The sequence below is a fragment of the Erinaceus europaeus genome, chromosome 11 (assembly GCF_950295315.1).
Source record: "Erinaceus europaeus chromosome 11, mEriEur2.1, whole genome shotgun sequence".
Classification (NCBI taxonomy): Eukaryota; Metazoa; Chordata; class Mammalia; order Eulipotyphla; family Erinaceidae; genus Erinaceus; species Erinaceus europaeus.
In genome coordinates, this window is record NC_080172.1 from 53,400,922 (window position 1) to 53,424,489 (window position 23,568).

The 23,568-nt window shown below is 47.3% G+C and overlaps 1 protein-coding gene across 1 annotated transcript in view; it reads right to left on the reverse strand.

Moving 5' to 3' along the window:
* Window positions 1-23,568, reverse strand: part of CGN (cingulin) — a 55,693-nt gene that overhangs the window by 28,599 nt on the left and 3,526 nt on the right. Inside the window, exons 2-10 of the mRNA XM_060201695.1 lie at window positions 13,666-14,523; window positions 11,263-11,363; window positions 11,109-11,178; window positions 10,909-11,004; window positions 6,939-7,066; window positions 5,852-5,984; window positions 3,675-3,887; window positions 2,230-2,378; window positions 1,406-1,538 (exon numbers count right to left, since the gene is read on the reverse strand). Of these exons, the coding sequence (XP_060057678.1) occupies window positions 1,406-1,538; window positions 2,230-2,378; window positions 3,675-3,887; window positions 5,852-5,984; window positions 6,939-7,066; window positions 10,909-11,004; window positions 11,109-11,178; window positions 11,263-11,363; window positions 13,666-14,511 (1,869 nt within the window). The 5' untranslated portion in view covers window positions 14,512-14,523. The remainder of the gene's footprint in view (window positions 1-1,405; window positions 1,539-2,229; window positions 2,379-3,674; window positions 3,888-5,851; window positions 5,985-6,938; window positions 7,067-10,908; window positions 11,005-11,108; window positions 11,179-11,262; window positions 11,364-13,665; window positions 14,524-23,568) is intronic.

Genomic DNA, 23,568 nt, shown 5'->3' on the forward strand with positions numbered 1-23,568 from the left:
AGGAAATGACAGGTGTTGGGGAGGTTGGAGAGAAAAAGCAACTCTGCTACACTGCAGTTGGGAATGAAAACTGGTACATCCCCTTTGGAAAACTGTATGGAGAGTCCTTAAACAGAACAAAACGAAACAAAAAAAAAATGCAAGTACCATCTGATCTAGCAATACCACTCTTGGGCATTATCCAATGGACAATCAAACACTAATAAGAAGAAACATATGCACCCTTATGTTCACAGCTGCATTATTTACAATAGCCAAAGAGTGGAAGCAGCCTAAATGCCTAACAGATGACTAGCTAAAGAAGTTATGAGATATATATTTCATTGGATATTACTGTCCAATCAAAAAATTATAGTGTCCTTGGGACAAAATGGATGGAACTGGAGGTGATTATGCTTAGCAAAATAAGTAGAGAGATGAAAGACAACTACCAGATGGTTTCACTCATATGTGGAATCTAGAGATCTGATTTACATGAACTTTCAAAAAAAAATTCCAAGCAAAACAGAAGCAAACAAGCTGTTGAAGACTTGTGACAACTATGGTGGTTCTCTTTGGGAAGATGGAGACTGGAGATAAAAAACTTTGATGGTGGGTGTGGTGTGGAACTATACGTTGTAATCTAATAATCTTGTAACAGATTAAAAAATATATTTTAAAAAGTGTTGAGGAGACAACATACAGGTTATGCAAAAAGTCTTTCAGGCAGGGGGAAGATAGCTTAGTGTTTATGCAAAAAGTCTTTCATGCCTGAGACTCCAAAGTCCCAGGTTCAATCTCTATACCATCACAAGCCATAGCTGAGCAGTGCTCTGGTCTTACTCTTTATTTATTTCTCTTTATCTCTCTCTCACTAAAAATAATAAATAAATTTTTTAAAAGAAAATAAAGAAATGATAATTTGCCTACCCATCTAGGTCAGCTGGCCGTGCCAGCGTGCATGTTCGAGTCCATAGGACAATCCCTCACATTGTAAGTGAGCAGGCTGACATTCTAACTGTAAACATTTGTTTAGAAAGCATGGCTCAGAAGGCCCCCAGAAACAGAGGGGCTTTGGTTCCACTAATTAAGTTTCCAAACTTGCCAAGACACTGCTGGTGGTTCACAGATCTAACTAAACAGCTCCCCATGAAGTTTCCAGGGAGGCAGCCAGCTGTCTCTGGCTATCACTCAACCTAGAGCTGAAGGCCCCTTCCCTCAGAAGCTTTCCCCAGTCAGTGAGGACAGTGGCCTGGTTGGCCAGTGCACTAGAAAGAGGCGAGGCTGAGTGGGCAGCCTGGGGCCTCAGAGCAGGCATGTGAGACATGGTCACACCAACATGATATGACCCTCATAGGCAGGCAGGGAAAGTGCCTACCTCCCAGCCCACCCAACCTTCTGCTGCCCCCACCCAAGTCCCCAGTACCTTCTTGAGCTCCTCCACCTGGCGAAGGTCACCTGCCCCCGCTTGGGCCTGCCCCAGCTCCCTCTGCAAGGCTTCCACCTTCTCTCCCAGCTCCTCTTCCATCTCCTCCTTCTCCATTCGAAGCTGCAGGAGTCTGAGCCCAGCAAGGTAGAGAGAAAGAGAAATTTAGCAGGGCTGCAAAAGCTGCCTCCCTGGTAGCCAATCCACAGCAAGGAGAAAGTAGGCATGGAGAAGAGTGGCTGAAGAAATGGGAGGAAGTGGCCCAGGAGGTGGTATAGTGGACTCTCAAGCATGAGGACCTGAATTCAATACCTGACATAAAAATCTCTCTCCCCTTCTTTCTTTCCTTTCTTCAACTCTTTCTTTTTTTAATGTATAACTATTTGTCATTTATTGGATAGAGAAAGAGAAAAACTGAAATGGAAGGGGGAGATAGGGAGATGGAAAGAGAGATAACCCGGAGCACTGCTTCACCGTTTGGGGAGCTTTCCCCCAACAGGGGCTTAAACCCAAGTCCTTGCACATGTTAATGAGTACACGCAACCAGTGCCTCACCACTCGGTCCCATCTCTCTCTCTTTCATAAATAAATAAATCTGAAAAAAGAGAAAATAAAAGAAAGGGAAAAAAGGGGGGGAGGTGAGGAGAGGGGAAGAGAAGTAAGGAGAGGAAGGGCGAGGAGTCGAGAGGAGGCAGGAGAGGGTAAGGGAGCAGGGAGGGGGGAGAGGAGACAGATGAAACTGAAAAAGACACAACATAGATAGACAGAAATGGAACTGAAGACCCAAGAGTTAAGTACCCATGGGAGAGAGGCAAGGTGCTTACTCCTGTTTGGTGGCCCTCAGCTCCTCCTTGTTCTTCTGGAACATGCTCTGCCAATGCCCCGTCTCCTCCGAGGTCTCCTCCAGCTCCTTCTGCAGCCCCCGCACCAGAGCTGACATCTTCTGCCGCTCGGCCTCCAGTGCTGCTTGGTCCTGGGGGAGGGAGAACCCAGCAAGTGAGTGTGCAGGAACACAGGCTCAGAGCCAAGCCACCAGGCCAGCTGCTCATCCTGGTAGGGGGTGGGGGGTGCAGAAGGCTCTCCCCAAGTCAAGTCACAAGTGCATGTCTCTATTATTCACCAGTCCTCCCAGCTACCTGTCCCATGAAACACTACTACTCCCACAGGGTCAGATTTTTTTTTTTTTTCTTTTCCTCTTCATGTCATCACTGATGATTCACTACTTCGGCTGACTCGCTGGGAGAGAGAGACACCACCAGAAGGTGGCACTGTCGATAAAGTATTGGACTCTCAAGAATGAGTTGGGGGGCGGGGTATATAGCGTAATGATTATGCAAAGAGACTCTCATGCCTGAGGTTCCCAGTTTCAAACCTTTCCAGCACCTCTATAAACCAGAGCTGAGCTGTGTTCTGGTAAAAAATAAAAAGAAATGAGCTTGATGCTCCATATTGCATGTGCCAGAGTGATGCTCTGGTTTTCTCTCTCCCCTACTCTTCTCTCTATATCTATAAATTAATCTTCAAAAACGAGAGAGGCAGACAAAGGAAATGAGGGAAAAGCACCATAGCACAGAAGCTTCCTTCAATGCAGTGGGGGCCTGGCTCAAACCTAAGCCATATACGTGGCAAAGCAGGTGCACTATCCAAGTGAGTAATCTTGCCGACCCCTTTGGTACTTCCGGTCTCCACTGCCTGCCTGCCTTTGCCCCTCAAGGCTTCCTTACCAAGATTTCTCTGTCATCAAACATGTGTCTTATAGAGAAATTTCCATTTGTCACCATAAAAAAGTTCAAAAATTGAGTTTCAGAAGGTGGCAAAGTGGACGAAGTGTTGGATTCTCCAGCACAAGGTCGTGAATCTGATCCCAGGCACCACATGTGCCAGAGTGATTGCCGGTTCTCCATTCCTTCTCTCAACTCCTACCTCTCAATAATAATAATAAAAAAAAAAATTTGTTTTCAAAGTTCAAAAAAATATCAAGACAGTTGGCAGTAGTGCTGCATCTGGTTGAGTGCACATATTGCAGTGCATAAGGACCTGGGTTCAAGCCCCTGGTTCCTTCCTGCAGGGAGGGAAGCTTCACAAGCAGTGGAAGCAGGTCTGCAGGTCTCTCTCTCCCTCTCTATCTCCTCTTCCCCTCGTGCTTTCTGTGAATATCCAATAAATAAATAAAATATTAAAAATAAACCCAAGACCCCCAAGTAGCCCTCTCTGCAGGTGCCCTTCCCACCACCACCCCCAGTTTCCCTAGCACCCGCTTGCCACGTGCCTGGGTGGCATCCTGCATGCTCCTGCGTAGCTGCTCCGTGTCCCGTTGGCACTGCTGCCGGACGTGCTCCACCTCCTGGTCCCGGGAGGCCACCTCCTCCTTCAAGGCGCCTTTCAGAGCTGTCAGCTCCCGCTCCCGCAGCCGTAGCTGCTCCTCCACCCGCAGCTTGCTCTCCACCACCTCTTCCAGCTGCTCCCGGCTCTCTGCCAACTCCTGAGGAAGGGCAGGTAGAAGCATACAGGAGAACCTGTCAGGGTTAGTTAGAATCAGTGGCCAGAGTGGGGTGGGTGCAGTGGATGAAGCACTGGACTTTCAAGCATAAGGTCCCAAGTTCAATCCCTCACATGACTTGCACCAAAGTGATGCTCTGGTGCTCTCTCTCTTGTTCTCTCTCATTAATAAATAAATATTTAGGGGCCCATGTGCTGATGGCTCACTTGGTAGCACATACACACTATCATGAACCAGGACCTGGTTCGAGCCCCTCAACCCCCAGCTGCAAGGGGAAAGCTTCATGAACAATGGAGAGGTACTGCAGGTGTCTCTCCTTCTCTCTGTCTCTCTCCCTATCTCTCAACCTCTATCAAGGGGGGGGGGGAATAGCTCACTTGGATACTGTGCAGCTTTGCCATGTGTAAAACCCAGGTTCAAGCCTGGTTCCCACCACACTGAAAGAAACTTCAGTGCTGTGGTCTCATTTTCTCTCTCTCTCTCTGCCTTTATATCTCTCTATTTCTATCTAAAATTAAAGAAATAAAAGAAAAGAAAAAAAGTAAAGATCACTGAGAACAGTGACCGTCACATAGGCACTGAGCCCCAGTGATAACCCTAAGGGCAAAATAAATAATTCAAACCATTAATCCCCCAATAAAGAAATAAAAAAGTAGATTGTACACTAAAAAAATTCTTTAAAGATATACGTGTCTGTGTATTAATTCATTCAGCTAGTCAATAAAATCTTTTCATTTTCTTTACCACAACAATGCTCAACTCTGGCTTATGGTGATGCAGGGAATTGAACCTAGGACTCTGGAGCCTCAGACACAAGAGTCTCTAACCCCACCCATCAAATCTTTTCTTTTTGTTTTCTCTGTTTCTTTTTTTATGTGTGTGAAGCTAGGGCTTCATATACTTTCATGGTTCCAGGTCCCCATTTCTTTTTTATTCAGATAGAGTGACAGAGGTACCTCAGCACTGGCTTCTCATGAAGCCATTACACTCCCCACATGGTGGTGGGGTTCACATCTGAGTCTCGTACATAGCCAGGGCACCCAACCTCTCCAGCTCTCAAGAACTTTTGAAAAATATTTTATCTAGTTATTAATGAGAAAGAAAGAAAGAATGAGAACCAGAACACCACCCTAGTACACACATTGCCTGGGATCAAACAGACTCAAGAGTCCAATATTTTATCCTCTGTGCCACCTCCCAGGTCACTCGTTACTTTTTTTTTTTTTTTTTTGCCTCCAGGGTTATCACTGAAGCTCGGTGTCAGCGCTGCAAATCCACTGCTCCTAGAGGCTATTTTTCCCATTTTGTTGCCCTTGTTGTGGTTGTTGTTATTGTTATAGCTGTTACTATTGTTGAATAGGACAAAGAGAAATCGAGAGAGGAGGGGAAGACAGAGGAGAGAGAAAGATAGACACCTGCAGACCTGCTTCACCACTTGCAAAGTGACCGCCTTGCAGGTCGGGAGCTGGGGACTTGAACCAGGATCCTTATGCCAGTCCTTGCACTTTGCGCCATGTATGCTTAACCCACTGCGCTACTGCCCACCCCCCTCATTAAATTTTTTTTTTTTTTTTTTTTTTACCAGAGCACTGCTCAGCTCTGGTTTATGGTGGTGCAGGGGATTGAACCTGGGGCTTTGGAGCCTCAGGCATGAGAGTCTCTTTGCATAACCATTATGCTATCTACCCCTGCCCCTCATTTAATCTTTTATGAGCACTCAATATCTCTTAGACATGCTATCAGGTGCTCACAGTGCACCCAGCCCCCCAGGCCCTAAACCAAGATGCAGCATTAAGATAAAGGAATGAATCTGTCTGCAAGCACACTTTCCAGGGGTCTCTGTAATGAGCTGCCTATTCCCTATGCTTGGAGGAAGCTAAAGAGAAGACTTGAGGGTGCTCTGGCTGAAAGGCTGTGAGACTGGGGCACCTAACCCTGCTCTTTACCTTCATGAGCACCTGCCGGGCAGGCTCAGAGCCCTGGGTCCGCTTCAGCTGGTCCTGCAACTCCATCACCTGTGTCTCCAGTCCATGCCGAGCCCTTTCACCCTGGTCCAGGAGCAGCTTCATCTTCTGGAGCCTAGTAATGAATCATATTGGGTTGCGGGGAAAGTTATGATGCATTTTTGCATAGAGAAACAGAAAACGCATCCCGACTTTCTCAACAACTGACAAAAAGCCTGAGCAGGGGCCAGTGGACTGGCCCAACTGGTAGAGCGTGCCTAAGGTTCCTGGTTCAAGAACTAAAGCACACAAACTTGCAAGAAAGAAAAGTAGCTAACTCTCTCCTCTGGTGGTGATGAGGTAGGGGGACACAGAACTTTGGCAGTGTATATAACAACTAAACATACATGGGGTCAGGGTGGTGGCACACCTGGTTAAGCACACATAGTACAAAGCACAAGGACCCATGCCAAGTTTGAGCCCCCCACCTCCCACCCCACCCTGGCACCCCACCTGCAAGGGGGACACTTCACAAGTGGTAAAACAGGTCTGCAGGTGTCTACCTTTCTCTCTCCTGCTCTATCTCCCTCTCCTCTCTCAATTTCTCTCTGTTCTATCCAGTAAAAATGGAAAAAATGGCCACCAGAAGCAGAGGATGCATAGTGCCAGCAATTAGTTCCAGCAATAACCCTGGAAGCAATAAATAAATAAACACACCATGTGTGGGTATGAAACCACAATCTGAAAATCTTGTGATTTTTGATGAACTACTGTTCAATGGCTAGTAGTAAAATTTACAAAAGTGAAAATTAAATACTTGAAGCACAGAGGCCCACCTGCATAACCTTCCCCATGTCAGGAATGACAGTAATAGTAAAGAGAAAGGATCTGGCTTCATTTTTTTCTAAAATAATAAATATATACACATCCAGACAGTGGTATACCTCATAGAGCACAAATATTATAGTGTGCTAGGACCTGGGCCCACCTTTAAACCACCTCTGCCTGCCCCTTTCAGCATGTGAGGGTCTCTCTCTATCTCTCTCAGCTCCCGCCAGGCCCCACACCATGTGCCACCTGCCGCACTCACTCCCTGGTGCCCTGCTGGGTCTCGCCCTTCTTCCTCTCCAGCAGCTCCTGCAGGCGGCTGCACTCCTCTGCCTTCTCCTCCAGCTGACGCTCCAGCTCAACCCGAGACGGCTCCAGCTTCTGGCGCTTCTGGAATAGGAAAGCATAATAAAGCCCATGGGGAGGGGAAATCCCTCTGAGCAGCGGAGTGAACAGGACAGCTACCACTTTTTGACATGCACTGTGTGGCCAGCAATGTATTGGGACCTTGTGTGAGCTATCTGCAAGTATTCTTCATCATACCCCTTCGTACTAGTGAGGGTTTAAACTGTGTCCACAGTGCTGTGGTGCCTGGAGTACTGGACTCTCAAACACGAAGTCTCAAGCTGGATCACCAGCATCACATGTGCCAGTTGCTCTGGTTCCACCACCACCACCACCCCCGCCACCATTAATGCATAAATAAACATCTAAAAAAATTAAACAACACATGTCCACAAAAGTTTTGACATTCCTTTCCAATGGTGAAGACTAACTCCTTTCCCACTGAGTCTTGGTCTGGACTTAAGAACTTTCTTCTAGGGGAGTCGGGCGGTAGCACAGCAGGTTAAGTGCATGTGGTGTGAAGCGCAAGGACCGGCATAAGGATCCCGGTTCGAACCACGACTCCCCACCTGCAGGGGAGTCGCTTCACAGGCGGTGAAACAGGTCTGCAGGTGTCTGTCTTTCTCTCCCCGTCTTCCCCTCTTCTCTCCATTTCTCTCTGTCCTATCCAATAACAATAACATCAATAACAACAACTACTACTACAACAATAAAACAACAATGGCAACAAAGGGGAATAAATAAATAAATAAATAATAAAAGAACTCTCTTCTAAAACAGGAAAAGGGGAAAGTCATCTGTAGCTTGTGAGACAAGGTTATAGAAAAGGATTGCAGAGCTATGGAGATAGCAGCACTGGGAGTCCAACAGTATGAGGCTCTGAAGGTTCCGGATTCAATCCCTAGTACTACCAGAAGGCAGAGCTGAGCAGTGTCTGGTAACAGGGAGGGAGAAAGGAAAATGTAAATAGGAAGGAATAGAGGGAAAAAGTGAAGGGGAGGTGACACACCTGGTTGAGCACACATATTACCATGCACAAGGACCCAGGTTCAGGTCCCCAGTCCCCACTGGTAGGAAGGAAGCTTCATGTGTAGTGGAGTTGTACTACAAGTGTCCCTCTTTCTCTCTCTACCTCTCTATCCCACTCCCCCTCTCAACTTCTGTCTCTATAAAAATTAAAAATAAAATAAAGAGAAAAAAAATGTCCAACAGGAACAAAAGACTCATAGTGCAAGCACCAAGCCCCTGCAATAACTCTGATGGCAATAAATAAACAAACAAACAAACAAAGCAGGCTCTGGCCAAAGATGTGACTCAAGGTGTAGAGAGCAGATGCCTCTCATGCATGATGCTCCAGGTTTAATCTCCAGCACTGCGGATGACAGAGTGGTGCTCTGGTCTCTTTCTCTTGCTCATCTAAAAGCTAAATAAACAAGTATTTCTTTAATAATGAAAAAGGAAAGAAACAAACTGGAGCAAGATGTTGAGGGCTGGGGTAGTTTACAAAGCAATTGGTAATACTATTTAATAGTATTAAATCCTGCACACACTAATTATTAACTTCACTATCTTAAAGATAAAGGAGGCAGTCTGAAAGCATTTATAGAATTTCCCCCAGGGCCATTACACAACACATGAGGGTACTAGGGTTTGAAAGGTGCTTTTCCACTTTCCACTTAACTACTACAGCATTGCTTTCCCAAAAACAGGGGGAGGGGGAGACTAGACGGGACACTTATTATTATTTTTTTATTTATTTATTTTCCATTTTGTTGCCCTTGTCGTAGTTATCATTGTTGTTGTTATTGATGTCATCGTTGTTAGGACAGAGAGAAATGGAGAGAAGACGGGAAGACAGAGAGGGAGAAAGATAGACACCTACAGACCTACTTTACGGCCTGTGAAGGGACGCTCCTGTAGGTGGGGAGCCAGGGCCTCAAACCGGGATCCTTATTCCAGTCCTTGTGCTTTGCGCCACGTACGCTTAACCCACTGTGCTATCGCCGGACTCCCGACGGGACACTTATTAAGCACAAGGTACACAAAAGGCCTAACTGTAAGGGAGGATGTAGAATTTGTAGGGAAGGGTGAGGGAGAGGACATGGGCTTTAAAATAAGACTCATTTCCAGGGCTGATGATAGCTCACTTGGATAGTGCATTGCTCTACTATATGTGACCCAGGTTTAAGTCTGAGCTTCCTTCAGTGCTGAGGGGTCCCTCCCTCCCTCCCATCCTCTCTCTCTCTCTCAGCTCCTCTTCTGTAACTTACTACCTTATCCTCTCTGATCTTCAATATTCTCATCATCAAAAAGGTGCAGGAGGGAACAAACAAAAACCAAAACAAACAAAACAAAACAAAACCCGAAACAAACAAACAAACAAAGGTGCAGGAAGGCCCAGGTAGCAGTGCACACAATTGAGGGCACACGTTACACAAGGACTCAGATTTAAGCCCCCAGTCCTCACCTGCAGGAGGGTAAGCTTCACAAATGATGAAGCAATCCTGCAGGTGTCCTGCTATCTCTTCACCCCCACTCAATTTCTCTGTTCTATCAAAATGAAAAATGATCAACCAGTAGTGGTGGATTCATCATGCAAGAACAGAGCCCCAGCAATAACCCTGGTAAATTTTTAAAAGGTGCAGGAGGTCTGTTGCACAGGGCCACTGTCACTCTCACATATTACCCAGGATGGTAGCTACTACAGAAATGTCTCTGATATCTGATTACTGTAAAAAATGGCGACTAATCCCTAGCACTGCAAAAACGGTATCATCTGTTTTCCATCTACACCATGCCTCGGCCTCGCGTGAGCTTAATGTGTAGCTTGGCGATACGAGAATCCGGCATGAAGCCCAGCCAGTCTATCTTGGCGTTACTCTCGATCGCACTCTGTCATTTCACAAACATCTCATAAAAACTGCAGCAAAGGTGGGCGCGAGGAATCACATCATTGCAAGACTGGCCAGCTCCTCATGGGGCGCGAGCGCTTCCACACTACGATCATCCTCTCTGGCATTATGCTATTCCACTGCAGAATACTGTGCCCCAGTATGGTTCCGTAGCCCCCATGTCCACTTGGTCGATTCCAAATTATATTCCTCCATGAGGATAATTTCTGGAACCATCTGTTCCACCCCGGTTCCATGGCTGCCAGTTCTTAGCAACATCGCCCCGCCATATATTCGTCGGGATGCGGCATCATCTAAGTTCATTTCCCACGTCTACGCTCGACCAGACCTGCCAATATACGCGGATATCTTCGCCCACCCTGTCCAACGCTTGATGTCTCGTCACCCAATCTGGTCCCCTACGCCTACACTGAACTTCTCTGTTCCAGACTCTTGGAAACAGAGTTGGCAGTCAGCTGAGGTAAAGAACAAACACCTCATCACAGACCCCTGCAAGCGTCAACCCGGCTTTGACCTAGCACGTTATGAATGGGCCCTCCTCAATCGCTATCAAACAGGCCATGGCCGGTGCGCCGCTATGTTCCGTCGCTGGGGAGCCAGAGACGACCCGAACTGCCCCTGCAGCCACAGACAGACTATGACCCACATAGTCAACGACTGCCACCTCTCCAGATTCAAAGGAGGTCTCGAAACTTTACATCAGGCTCAACCTGACGCTGTTGACTGGCTACGGAAGAAGGGCAAACGCTAGAAGAAGAAGAACAGAAATCACCCTCAATTAAGAGCAGTTATCACTGCACTTATAGCGATGCCTAAAATGAAGACGATGGAAAGAAGTGGGTGTGTAAGTTGCTCAGGGTGGGTACAGACAGTAAGAGGCAGGTGTGGGAAGTCTCTGAGCAGGCAGACGGAATGGAGAGCAGCTGGGACTGCCATACAAGCCTCCCTACTTTGGCCCCGAAAGCCTCGCCTCACCTTCACCTCTTCATCCAGCTTCTGCTGGAGCTCCTCCACCTTCTGAGCCAGTTCCCCCTGCCCTGCCAGGACCTTGGCAGAGCCAGGAGACACTACCTGCCAGAGACACAGGGCAGGAAGTAAGCCCATGTCCAGGGCCCTGACCTGGCCTCAAACCCCCCCCCGCCAAGTCCATTCCCCCGGGCACGGAGGCCACTCACCACCAGCGGCTGCACCTGCTCCAGCACCAGGCTGACTTTCCTCCTCACAGAGGGCTCGCTCTCCACACTCCTGGGGATGAGAAGACAGATGTGGGAGTCAGGAAAGAGGGAGGCAGGCGGGTCAAGAACAGGAATGGAATGGGGCCACACTCACCCCTCTCGCAGGATGCTGTAGATGGCAGCCCTGACATGGTCTACGCTGCCTGGCGGGGCTGCCTCCTGCTGATCTCGGAGAAGGTCTGGAGTTGACTTGAACTACAATAAATAAATATATATACAATCAACCCAAAGGTACAGAAAAGTTTATTCAGAAGGCTCTGTGGTGTTCAGATAAAATAAAAGTAGCAGCTGAGGGCTGCCGAGATAGCTCACTGGATAGAGGGTATACCTGGCCATGCACTTAGCCCAGATTTGAACGCTGATAAAATATGGGAGCTATCATGGCACTAAAGGAAGCTCCAGTACCATGATGTCTATCTGAATGGAAAAGTCGGCCCAAAAGCAATGAAATCCTGCACACATAAGACTCTAACCGCATACACTCTCACCCTCTCTCTCTCAGAGACAGGAGAGGCCCTTCAAGTTTCATATGACCATATGCCTAAAGTGGGGCAGAGGCAAAACCTCCCAGACCTGAGTCTCAGGCCAGGGACACACCCCTCACTATTGTCCCAAACCAGCTTTTCCCAGCAGTGAGCTGTGAGGCAAGCAATCCGTCACTAATGACAGCTAATGTACTAGACTCTGTCAATGATTCCCTTACACAGCGGGCCTGGCTGCCAGGTAGAGTAAAGTTACTTCCCCACTTACCCACACCTCGGCAATAGGAGACAAAGATGGGGGTTTTGGCAAGAACACCAGGGATGCCCTGGTGCCCATCCTGTCCTCCAGATTCTGCCAAGCTGGCTAAAGCTGGTGGCAGAGGCAACCTTAATGGCAAGTGGTGACAAGGGACCCTCAGGATTTCTTGATTCTGCTTCCTTCTAGTTTTGCTCAGTCAAGTATCTTTAATGTGTGACTAAGTAAATGGATAAGGAAGACCAAGGAGGGCCGAGTGGTAGTGCACCCAGTAGAGAATATTACCATATTTAAGGACCTGGGTTAAAGCCCCCCAGTTCCCACTGAAGCAATGCTGTTGATGTCTTTCTCTCTCCCTCTTTCTACCATGAGCCAGAGTGATGCTCTGATTCTCTGTCCCCCGACTTTTTGTGTTAATAAATAAAATCTTCATTTATTACTATTATTACTTTTTAAATCTTTTATTGTTATCTTTATTTATTGGATAGAGACAGCCAGAAATTGAGGGGATGGTGGAGATAGAAAGGGAGACAGAGAGATACCTGCAGCACTGCTTCACTGCTCATGAAGATTTCTCCCTGTAGGTGGAAACAGGGGGCTCAAACCTGGATCCTTGCACATTGTAACATGTGTGCTCAACCAGTTGCACCAACACCCAGCCCCTTATTATTACTTTTTTTTTTTTTTTTTTTTTTACCAGAGCACTGTTCAGTTCTGGCTTATGGTGGTGCTGGGGACTGAACCTAGGACTTTGGAGCCTCAGGCAAGGAAGTTTCTTGCATAACCACTACACTATCTCCCCAGCCCTAAATAAAATCTTTAAAAAAAAAAATGGAGGGGGTTGGGTAGTAGCACAGTGGGTTAAGTGCCCATGGCACAGAGCACAAGAACCAGCGTAAGGATTCTGGTTTGAGCCCCGGGCTCCCCACCTGCAGGGGGTGGGGGGTCGCTTCATCAGTGGTGAAGCAGGTCTTCAGGTGTCTATCTTTTTCTCCCCTTCTCTGTCTCCCCTCCTTTCTGGATTTCTCTGTCCTGTACAACAACATTAATGACAATAACAACAACAAGGGCAACAAAATGGTAAAAATAGCCTCCAGGAGCAGTGGATTCATAGTGCAGGCACTGAGCCCCAGTGATAACCCTGGAGGCAAAATTAAAAAAAAAATGGGAAGGGTGGGGCTGGGTGGTGGTGGACCTGGTTGAGTGCACATGTTTCAGTGCCCAAGGACCCAAGTTAGAGCCACCATCTACACCTGTAGAAGGAAAGCTTTGAGAGTGGTAAGCTTTAAGCAGTGCTCTTTGTCTCTCTACCTCCCCCTTCCCTCTCAATTCCTTAGTCTCTAACCTATAAAGACAACTACAACAAATTGTTCTAATGGAGAGAGGCCGGGCAGTGGTCAAATGCATATATTATAGTGTGCATGGACCCAAGTTCAAGCCCCCAAAACCTACTTGCAAGGGGGAAGCTTCATGAGCAGTAAAGTAAGTCTATAGGTGTCTCTCTTTCTTGCTCCCTCTCCCTCTCCCTCTCCCACTTGCTCTCAATTTCTGTCCCAAATAAATGAATATTGCTTAAAAATAAAGAGAATGGCATCAGAGTAGCAAAGCTTCTTCCCAAGCAGTGGTGGCCAGGCCCAAACCTAAGTCAAGCACATGGCAAAGCAAGTATACTATCCAGGTGAGCTACCTTGCAGGCCCAGCCCCAGTCATGTGAGTTAGCAGGAAATCTCGAAGCTGGGAGAAGGGAGTAGAGTCTGACCTGCAGCATGGAGGCGTCCTGTGCTCTGGCCTTTGTCTCCTGGAAGCTCTGCAGGACCCAATCCTGGGTCTGCCGGGAGCGGCTGAAGCTCTGGTCCTGCGCAGGTTGCGAGGCGCTGCCTGGAGGGACCCGGGTGGGGGACCCTCTTTCTCGCAACCCCAGGCCATCCCTAGGGAGCCGGTTGTCCAGGCTCTGGCTCCGCTTGCGCTGCTCTGAAGGCAGCGCCCGGGAACGCCGGCCGGTGCGGCCCCGACTCTGGCTGCCCGGCTGCCCATCAAACTTGCTGATGAGGGAGTCCACAGAGGATAGCGGCGCTGTGTCGATGGTGCTCCCGACAGTGCTCCTGGGCGTCTGGGCTCCAGGTGCAGGCGAGGTGAGCTCCAGCAGGCTAGTGCTGCGGGCTGCGGGGCCCAGCGGAGCGCCGGACAGCGAGGCCTGGGACTGTGAGCGCTGCAGTCTGCCACCCGAGGGTGCCCCCGGCTCCTCATCTGAGGCACTGCCCTGCCAGGGTGCCGGGGCAACCTGGGAGTAGGGGTTCTGAGGGAGCTCTGACTCAGGGCTCAGGCCTCCTCCTGGCGTCCCCCGCTGCTGGGCCCCTTTGATCTGAACCCCGAAGGAGTCGCCCCCCTTGTCCCCGCTGTTGAGCACCACAAAGGGCTGCCCCGCAATGCCCTGCACGCGCACCGCCACCCCGTAGGTATTGGCTCGTGCGTCCTTGGGGAAACGGCGGCCCCCACGGCGCAGAGTGCCCGTGTCTGCCTCGCCCACCGCCTCCGTGATGAAGCGGATCTGGACACCGTGGTCCATGGGGCCCCGGGGCTCGGCCATGGAGGGTACCTGCTCCATGGGCAGAAGGACCTAGGAGAGGAAGGAGAGAGCAGGATGTGGCTGGGGCAGTGGCTCAAGTGAGATTCCCAGATAGATGCCCAACAAGTGCACATACAGGAGTGATGTTCTGGTTCCTCTCTCTGAGTTTCACGAAACACTTTCTCTCATGTGTAATTGATAAGATAAATCTTTTTTTAATATTTTATTTATTTATTAATGAGAAACATAGGAGGAGAGAGAAAGAACCAGATATCACTCTGGTACATATGCTGCCGGGGATTGAATTCAGGACCTCATGCTTTAGAGTCCGATGCTTTATCCACTGCGCCACCTCCCAGACCACGATAAGATAAATCTTTTTTATTATTTATTCGTATTTATTTTCCCCTTTTGTTGCCCTTGTTGTAGTTATTGTTGTTGTTGATGTCGTCGTTGTTGGATAGGACAGAGAGAAATGGATAGAGGAGAGGAAGACAGAGAGGGGGAGAGAAAGATAGACACCTGCAGACCTGCTTTACCGCCTGTGAAGTGACTCCCCTGCAGGTGGGGAGCCGTGGGCTTGAACCAGGATCCTTATGCCAGTCCTTGCACTTGGTCCTTGCGCTTGGCGCCACGTGCGCTTAACCCACTGCGCTACTGCCAGACTCCCGGTAAGATAAATCTTAAGGAGGGCTGGAGACAGCATAATGTTTGCAAAAAGACTTTCATGCCTGAGGCACCAAAAGTCCTACCTAGGTTCAATCCCCAGCGCCATCATAAGCCAGAGCTCAGCAGTGCTCTGGTTAAAAAATAGTGAAGAAGGGAGTCCGGCAGTAGCGCAGTGGGTTAAGCGCAGGTGGTGCAAAGCGCAAGGACCGGCCCTAAGATCCGGTTCGAGTCCCTGGTTCCCCACCTGCAAGGGGGTCCTTTCACAGGCAGTGAAGCAGGTGTGCAGGTGTCTATCTTTGTCTTCCCCATCTCTCTCCATTTCTCTCTATCATGTCTAACAATGACTACAACAATAAAACAGCAAGGGCAACAAAAGGGCAAATAAATAAATTAAATTAAAAAAATAGTAAAGAAATAAATCGTTTTTTTAAAAATTTTTAAACCATTTTCTTTTTTTATTATTTATTTTCCTTTTTAGTTGCCCTTGTTTTTTTATTGTTGTTTGTTGGGTTGCATCGTGAGGGAGAGAACTCCACCAGAGCCAACCTGGGCTGCTGCTTACTCAGCGACGCGGGAGAGGAACCGGGAACTCTTCTTGGCTGAGCAGGCGTGCAATGCAACTCTCCTTTATTGATCAGATACTCCGCCTTTTATATATCTCTTTAACCGGAAGTGGCAAATGGGGAAAGGAAATGGCTAGGAGAGGGGGAAGTTAAAAAAAAGTGGGAACATAGAAAGGTTCCATAGCAGCTGTTGTGAAGGTTCTAACTAATTGGATTAAACCAATACTCTGCAGTCAGGACAGGTCTCAGGCAAAACAGTGATTATGTAAATAGACCGCAGCATCAAACAATGCAGAAGACCTGGCGTAATGACCAACAGTTGCTGAAGTTATTATTGTTGTTGTTATTGATGTCATTGTTGTTGGACAGGACAGAGAGAAATCCTTACCCAGGTCCCTGGGCTTTGTGCCACGTGCACTTAACCCACTGGCCCACCTCCCAACTCCTGCAATAAATCTTAAGGAGGAAAAGGTAAAGAAGGAAAAGGAAGAGAAAGGGAAGAAATGGGAGGAAGAGATGAAAAAAGAAGAAAAGGAGGAAGAGAGTTTAAGCTGAAAGACTAGCAGCAGAAACCCAAAACCCTCCACCTGCCCAGCTTCTATACAAGGAACCACCTAGACAGCTCCTTCTATGTGCAACAGTGACCCTTCTAATTTATTTCAGGAGCACAAACACCCAAATGGCCTATTAAAACAAGCTGCCATGGCTGGAAAAAAGGAGAAAGCTCGATCAGGGAAGAGAGTAGCTCCCAAATATTGGAAAGGTGTATAAATATTGTTGACTGTAAACCCTATCAATTTGATGTGATCTGGAGCCCATATTCAGCTTAGGAGCTTATGTGACCTCTGCATCCCTGTAGATCTGAGCTCATATTCTGTGGTCATGAGTAGGAACATTCCAAGCTGCCCCAATTTCAGAACCCATCTTCCTCAGGTGAAAGATAAAGTATGTTGTCCAGCCTCCCTTTGGAGGATGGAACATTCCCTACCACGGATGTCAGGCTCTGAAAAAGAAAAAAAACACTAATATAGTCATGGACCCTTTGGAATATAACTAAAATAGGCCTACTAACTATCTACAAAATGGAGTAACCCCCAACTCTTCATCTGTACTATTCCAGCCTTTAGGTTCATGATTAGTCAACAATTTGTTTGGCTTTATATGTTAACTCTTCTTTCAGCCACCAGGTTCCAGATGCTACCATGATGCCAACTGGACTTCCCTGGGCAGACAACCCCACCAATGTCTCTTGGAGCCCCGCTTCCCCAGAGCCCTGCCCCACCAGGGAAAGAGAGAGACAGTCTGGCAGTATGGATCTACCTGCCAATGCCCATGTTTATCGGGGAAGCAATTACAGAAGCCAGACCTTCCACCTTCTGTACCCCATAATGATCTTGGGTCCATACTCCCAGAGGGATAAAAAATAGGAAAGCTATCAAGGGAGGGGGTGGGATATGGAGTTCTGGTGGTGGGAATTATGTGGATTTGTACCCCTTTTATCCTATTTTTTGTCAGTGTTTCCTTTTTATAAATAAAAATTATTTTTTAAAAATTTAAAAAATAAAAACAAGCTGCACCCTGGGAGGTGGCTCAAGCGTTGAATTATTTAAAAAGCCTAAGGTCTAGTGTTTGATTCCTGGCATCACATGTATCTAAGTGATGCTCTGATGTTCTCTCTTTCTCCTTTCTGTCTCATGTCAAAAAATAAATAAACTGAAAAGTATTTAAAACAAAAAGCAAACTGCTGAGGGTTAGGGAGCCAGCACAGTGGTGATGGAAAAGACTCACATGCCTGGGGCTCTGACTCCAAACTCAGTGCCAGCACTGCCACAGGCCAGCACTGAGCAGTGCTCTAACAGATGTGGGCTGGGGTGTTAGAATTGACAGTTCTAACGAGTTCCCAGGTGAGGCTGGAGCTGCTGGTCCAGATTCCACAGTCTATAACCCACTGACCTAGAAGAATAGATTTCTCCCATACAGTTGAGGGCAGCCTGGCTTTGTCCAGAGTTTGAAGATGTTGCTTCACTCATATGTATACATCATCATGTGCCTCCCCCAACTCCAGTGAAAGGAGAACCCACACCCTGCTCAATAGGGACCCCCACTCCCAGAGGCCATCAAAATCATAGAAGATGCACCTGGGGGCCAGGCGGTGGCACACCTGGTTAAGTGCTCACATTGTAGTGCACAGGGACCCAGGTTCAACCCCCTGGTTTCCACCTGCAGGGGCAAAGCTTTGCAAGTGGTGAAGCAGGGCTGCAGGTGTCTGTCTTTCTTTCTCCCTCTCTATCTCCCCACTGCTCTCTCAATTTCTCTGTTTCTATCCAATAATAAATAAAAAAAAAATTTAAAAAGACGCACCTGGTTGAGTGCACATGTTACAGTGCACAAAGACCCAGGTTTGAGCCCCTGGTCCCCACTTGCCAGGAGAAAGCTTCTTGAGTGGTGAAGTAGGGCTGTAGGTGTCTCTCTCCCTTTCTATCTCCCCCTTCCCTCTTGGTTTCTGGCTGTCTCTATCCAGTGCTCTAGTTAAGACAAATAAATAAAATAAAATAAAGACAGCTAGAGAGATATCTCACCAAGGGGCCAGGCAGTGGCACACCTGGTTAAGTGCTCACATTACAGTACGCAGGGGCCCAGGTTCAAGTCCCCAGTCCCCACCTGCAGGGGGAAAGCTTCACGACTGGAAAAGCAGGGTTACAATTTTCTCTCTATTTCTTTTGCTCTGTCTTCCTCCCCTCTCAATTTCTCTCTGTCTCTCTCCAATAGTAAAAACATTAAAAAAATTTTTTTATTATCTTTATTTATTGCATAGAGACACCCAGAAATCAAAAGGAAGGGATAAACAGACAGGGAGAAAGACAGAGAGACACCTGCAGCCCTACTTCACCATTTGCAAAGCTTTCCCCCTGAACCTGAGTTCTTACACATTGTAACATGTGTGCTCAACTAAGTATGCCACCACCCGACCCCTAAAAATATTTTTTTATATTTATTTATTTTCCCTTTTGTTGCCCTCGTTTATTTTATTGTTGTAATTATTATTGTTATTGACATCATCATTGTTAGATAGAATAGAGAGAAATGGAGGCAGGAGGGGAAGACAGAGAGGGGGAGAGAAAGATAGACACCTTGCAGACCTGCTTCACAGCCTGTGAAGTGACTCCCCTGCAGGTGGGGAGCCACGATTCGAACCGGGATCCTTACACTGGTCCTTGTGCTTCGCGCCATGTGCAATTAACCCACTGCGCTACCGCCCAACTCCCTAAAAATATTTTTTAAAAAAGAAAGATAATTGGGAGTCAGGCAGTAGCACAGCAGGTTAAGTGCAAGTGGCGCAAAGTACAAGGACCAGTGTAAGGATCCCAGTTTGAGCCCCCAGTTCCCCACCTGCAGGGGAGTCGCTTCACAAGTGGTGAAGCAGGTCTGCAGGTGTCTATCTGTCTCTCCCCCTCTGTCTTCCCCTCCTTTCTCCATTTCTCTCTGTCCTATCCAACAACAACGTCATCAATAACAAGAACAGTAATAACTACAACAACAATAAAAAAACAAGGGCAACAAAAGGGAATAAATGAATATTTTTTAAAAAGAGAGAGAGAGAGATCTCACCAAGAAATGTGTATTCCTTGCCATTCACATGGCCCAGGTTTAAGCCCAGGCACCACCTGGGAACTTCCAAGGTACTGGAAGAAGCTCACGGTACTTCTATATCTGAATAAAAATGTGACCCAGAAGAGTGAAATCCTATATGCATAAGACCCAGCTCCATAAAAACTAACTAACTAGGGGGTCAGGCAGTAGTGCGGCGGGTTAAGCGCATGTGGTGCAAAACGCAAGGACCAAGGACCAGTGTAAGGGTCCAGGTTCAAGCTCCCAGCTCCCCATCTACAGGGGAGTCCCTTTATAGGAGGTGAAAGAGGTCTGCAGGTGTCTATCTTTCTCTCCCCCTCTCTGTCTTGCCCTCCTCTCTCCATTTCTCTCTGTCCTATCCAACAACGACGACATCAGTAACAACAACAACAATATCTACAACAACAATAAAACAACAAGGGCAACAAAAGGAAAAAAAACTTTTTTTAATTAATTACAGAAGACTCAAGGTATACCAGTCCATGCAGGGGGTAGGGAGGTTAATCTAAGAAACTGAGAGGGGTTATAAATAAAAACTAAAAAAAGAAAGCAACTGAGAGGGGACCTAAAAACCAGCCTACTTGGATAGTAACACTGCTTTGTCGTGTGTGCAACCCCACCGCACTGAAGGAAGCTTTAGTGCTGTGTTCTCTTTCATTCTCTCTGCCTCTTTGCCTGTTTCTAGGAAAATAAGAAACTGACGGGTAAAGACAGAGATGAGAAAGAGTATATCATTTTGTCCCTTTCAAACTTGGACAATGTGAAATATGTTGTGAAATATTAAAGAAAACATTTTATTAATGTTTACAAGTGCCTGTCCAGGGGTCTAGGAGATGGCTTGCCTGGTGGAGCTCACATTTTACCATGCTCAGGGTCCTGCATTCAAGCTCCTACTAACACAGGGGAGCATCTGCACAGGGGATGCTTCACAGTGCTATGGTTTCTCTCACTTTCTTTCTCTCTTTCTCCCTCTCTACCACTCTCCACCTCTGTCTTGGGAGACAGAGAGCCAGAGACAGACACCACTGAGAGCAGTGGAATCATGCAGGTGTGACAGTACATAATAAACCACGGTTGGAATAAAGTAAAAAGTCAGTGTCAGTCCCAGGGGTCTTGGAATAGGCAAGCTTGTCCTACCTGAGAAGCTAGAGCTAAGAAGCCTACAATCCAGACCAGGGTCTGCTCTGCCCCAGCACAGTCAGAGTGGGCTGACTTTTGCAACCAGAGAGGGAGGTGAGCTTCTCCTCTAAACAAATAAAGAAAGCCAATTCCCCAGTCCTGCTAATCACCAGCAGCGTCTAGGAAGAGGAGGTGTGACTGGGCCACACCAACACACAAACATGCCCATCTCTACCTCCCTGTGCACTTCTGGGCCCAAGGACCCCAGCAAGGTCCCTTATGGAGACTGCAAAGTATGGGAAGCCCAGGGGAGCTAGGGGAGAGAGGAAGGAAGGGCTGACTGAGCTCCAGGTGAGAAAGGCCAGGTGGAGGAACTAGTCTGGGTGGGAGGAGAACATTCCAGACATTCCCAGCCCTTCCCCTTACTTGACCAAGGCATGCTCTCTCAGTGAGCGGTCTTGCTGGTCCAACAGTAGGGTATTTATTCCCATGCTGGAATTCAAGGAACCAAGACTGGCAAGATAGCTCACTTGGATAGTGCACCTCCTTCCTCACAAACCCTAGCCAGGTTGGAGATCAACCTCCACTGCACTGGGAAAAGCTGTGGTGCTGTGGGGGTCTTTCCCTCTAACTCCGCCCCCCTCTCCCACCACAAATACTGCTCAGTTCTGGCTTCTGGTGCTCAGGAATGAGCCTGGGACTTCTGGTGCCTCAAGCACAAAAGTGTTTGCATAACCATTACACTATTTTCCTGGCCCACTGCCTTTCTCTTCCTATCTGAAAATGTCAGTTCAGAACAGTGAAGCAGGCAACTGAAATAAAAGGATCACTCCACTCCAATTTTAAAGATGAAAATAAAAGCTATGAAGCAAGGAGGTAAATTTTCCAAACCATTCATGCAATAGAAAAGGCACTCGGGTGATCCAGGAGATGGTTCAGCGGATAAAGCAGTGGACTCTCAAGCGTCAGGTCCCAAGTTCAATCCCTGGCAGCACATGTACCACAGTAATGTCTGGTTCTTTCTCCTCTCTCTACTCCAGTCTTTCTCATGAATAAATAAATAGAATCTTAAAAAAAAAAAAAAAAAAAGGCATTGGGCAGCCCCAGGAGGTGGTGCAGTGGACTCTTAAGCTCCCAAATTAAATCCCCATAGGTGCCAGAGTGATTGATGCTCTGGTTCTCTCCCTCTCTCTTTCATAAATAAATATTCTTAAAAGGATGAGGATGAAAAGGAGAAGGAGGGTGAGGAGGAGGGAAGAAAGAGAAGACACTAGGTCAGAGTCTGGCCTGGTATTTGAGCTCTGCTCTTCACCTGATGGGTAAGTCACAACTTTCCTAAACCTCATCTTTAAAATATGTAAAATTAACTACCTGTGATAATTACACAATAATAATCTAATAATCACATGGGAGTGGAAGTGGGTGATGGTGCACCTAGAGAAGCGCACAAGTACCAAGGTTCCAGCCCCCAGTTCCCACTTGGAAGCAGGAAACTTCAGAGTGATGAAGCAGTCCCTCTCTACCCGCTTCCCTCTCAATTTCTGTCTCTATGCCATATATATATGTATGTATCTATGAAGACACATGAGTGGATGCAACTGTAAAAAAACATATCAAGTTATACACATGAAGGGGCCAGGGGTGGCATAGTGCCATATGCAAAGACCCACGCTAGGACTTGGGTTTGAGCCCCCACTCCCCACTTGCAGCAGGGCCACTTCACAAGCAGTGAAGCAGGTCTGCAGGTGTCTGTCTTTCTCATACCCTCCTCCCCTCTCAATTAATTTCTCTGTCATCTTGAATAAAAAATAGGGGAGAAAAATGGCTGCCAGGAGCAGTGGAATCATAGTGGTGGCACCAAGCCCCAGTGATAACCCTGGTGGCAAAAAAAAAAAAAAAAAAAAAACACTCATGGGCCCTTTGGAATATAACTAAAATATACCTACTAGCTATCTACAAAATGGAGGAGCCCCCAACTCTTCATCTGCGCTATTCTGGCCTTTAGGTCCATGATTGGTCAACTATTTGTTTGGCTTTGTATGTTAACTCTCTTTTCAGCCACCCGGTTCCAGATGCTAGCAGGATGCGACCAGACTTCTCTGGACAGACAACCCCACCAATATGTCCTGGAGCTTTGCTTCCCCAGAGCCCTACCCTACTAGGGAAAGAGAGAGACAGACTGGGAGTATGGATCGACCTGTCAACGCCCATATTCAGCAGGGAAGCAATTACAGAAGCCAGACCTTCCACCTTCTGCACCCCATAATGACCCTGGGTCTATACTTCCAGAGGTTTAAAGAACAGGAAAGCTATCAAGGGAGGGGTTGGGATACAGAGTTCTGGTGGTGGGAACTGTGTGGAGTTGTACCCCTCTTATCCTATGGTTTTGTCAATGTTTCCTTTCTATAAATAAAAAAAAAAATACAAAAAAAGTTATACATTTAAATGTAAAAGATTTATTATTTTTTGTTTTGTTTAGATAGAAATAGGGAAATGGGGAGTCGGGCTGTAGCACAGTGGGTTAAGCACAGGTGGCACAAAGCACAAGGACTAGTGTAAGGATCCCAGGATCCCAGTTCAAGCCCTGGCTCCCCACCTGCAGGGGAGTCGCTTCACAAGCGGTGAAGCAGGTCTGCAGGTGTCTGTCTTTCTCTTCCTCTCTCTGTCTTTCCCCTCCTCTCTCCATTTCTCTCTGTCCTATCCAACAACGACAACAATAATAACTACAACAATAAAACAACAAGGGCAACAAAAGGGAATAAATAAATAAAATAAGTATTTAAAAAAAAAAAGAAATAGAGAAATGAAGACAGAGAGAAAGAATGAAAGAGACTACACCCCAAAGCTTTCTCCAATGTGGTGGGGGCCAGGCTCTAAGCTAGGTAGCAAATATGGCAAATCAGTGCACTATCCAAGTGAGCTATTATCCCAACCCTTATTATTTATTGTTTATAAGAAATGGAGGGAAGAAGATAGAATAAGAACCTCCTTCACTGGGAGTTAGGCAGTAGCGCAGTGTGGTAAGTGCATGTGGCGCGAAGCACAGGGACTAGTGGTGCACGGATACCGGTTGGAGTCCCTGGCTCCCCACTTGCAGGGGAGTCACTTCACAAGT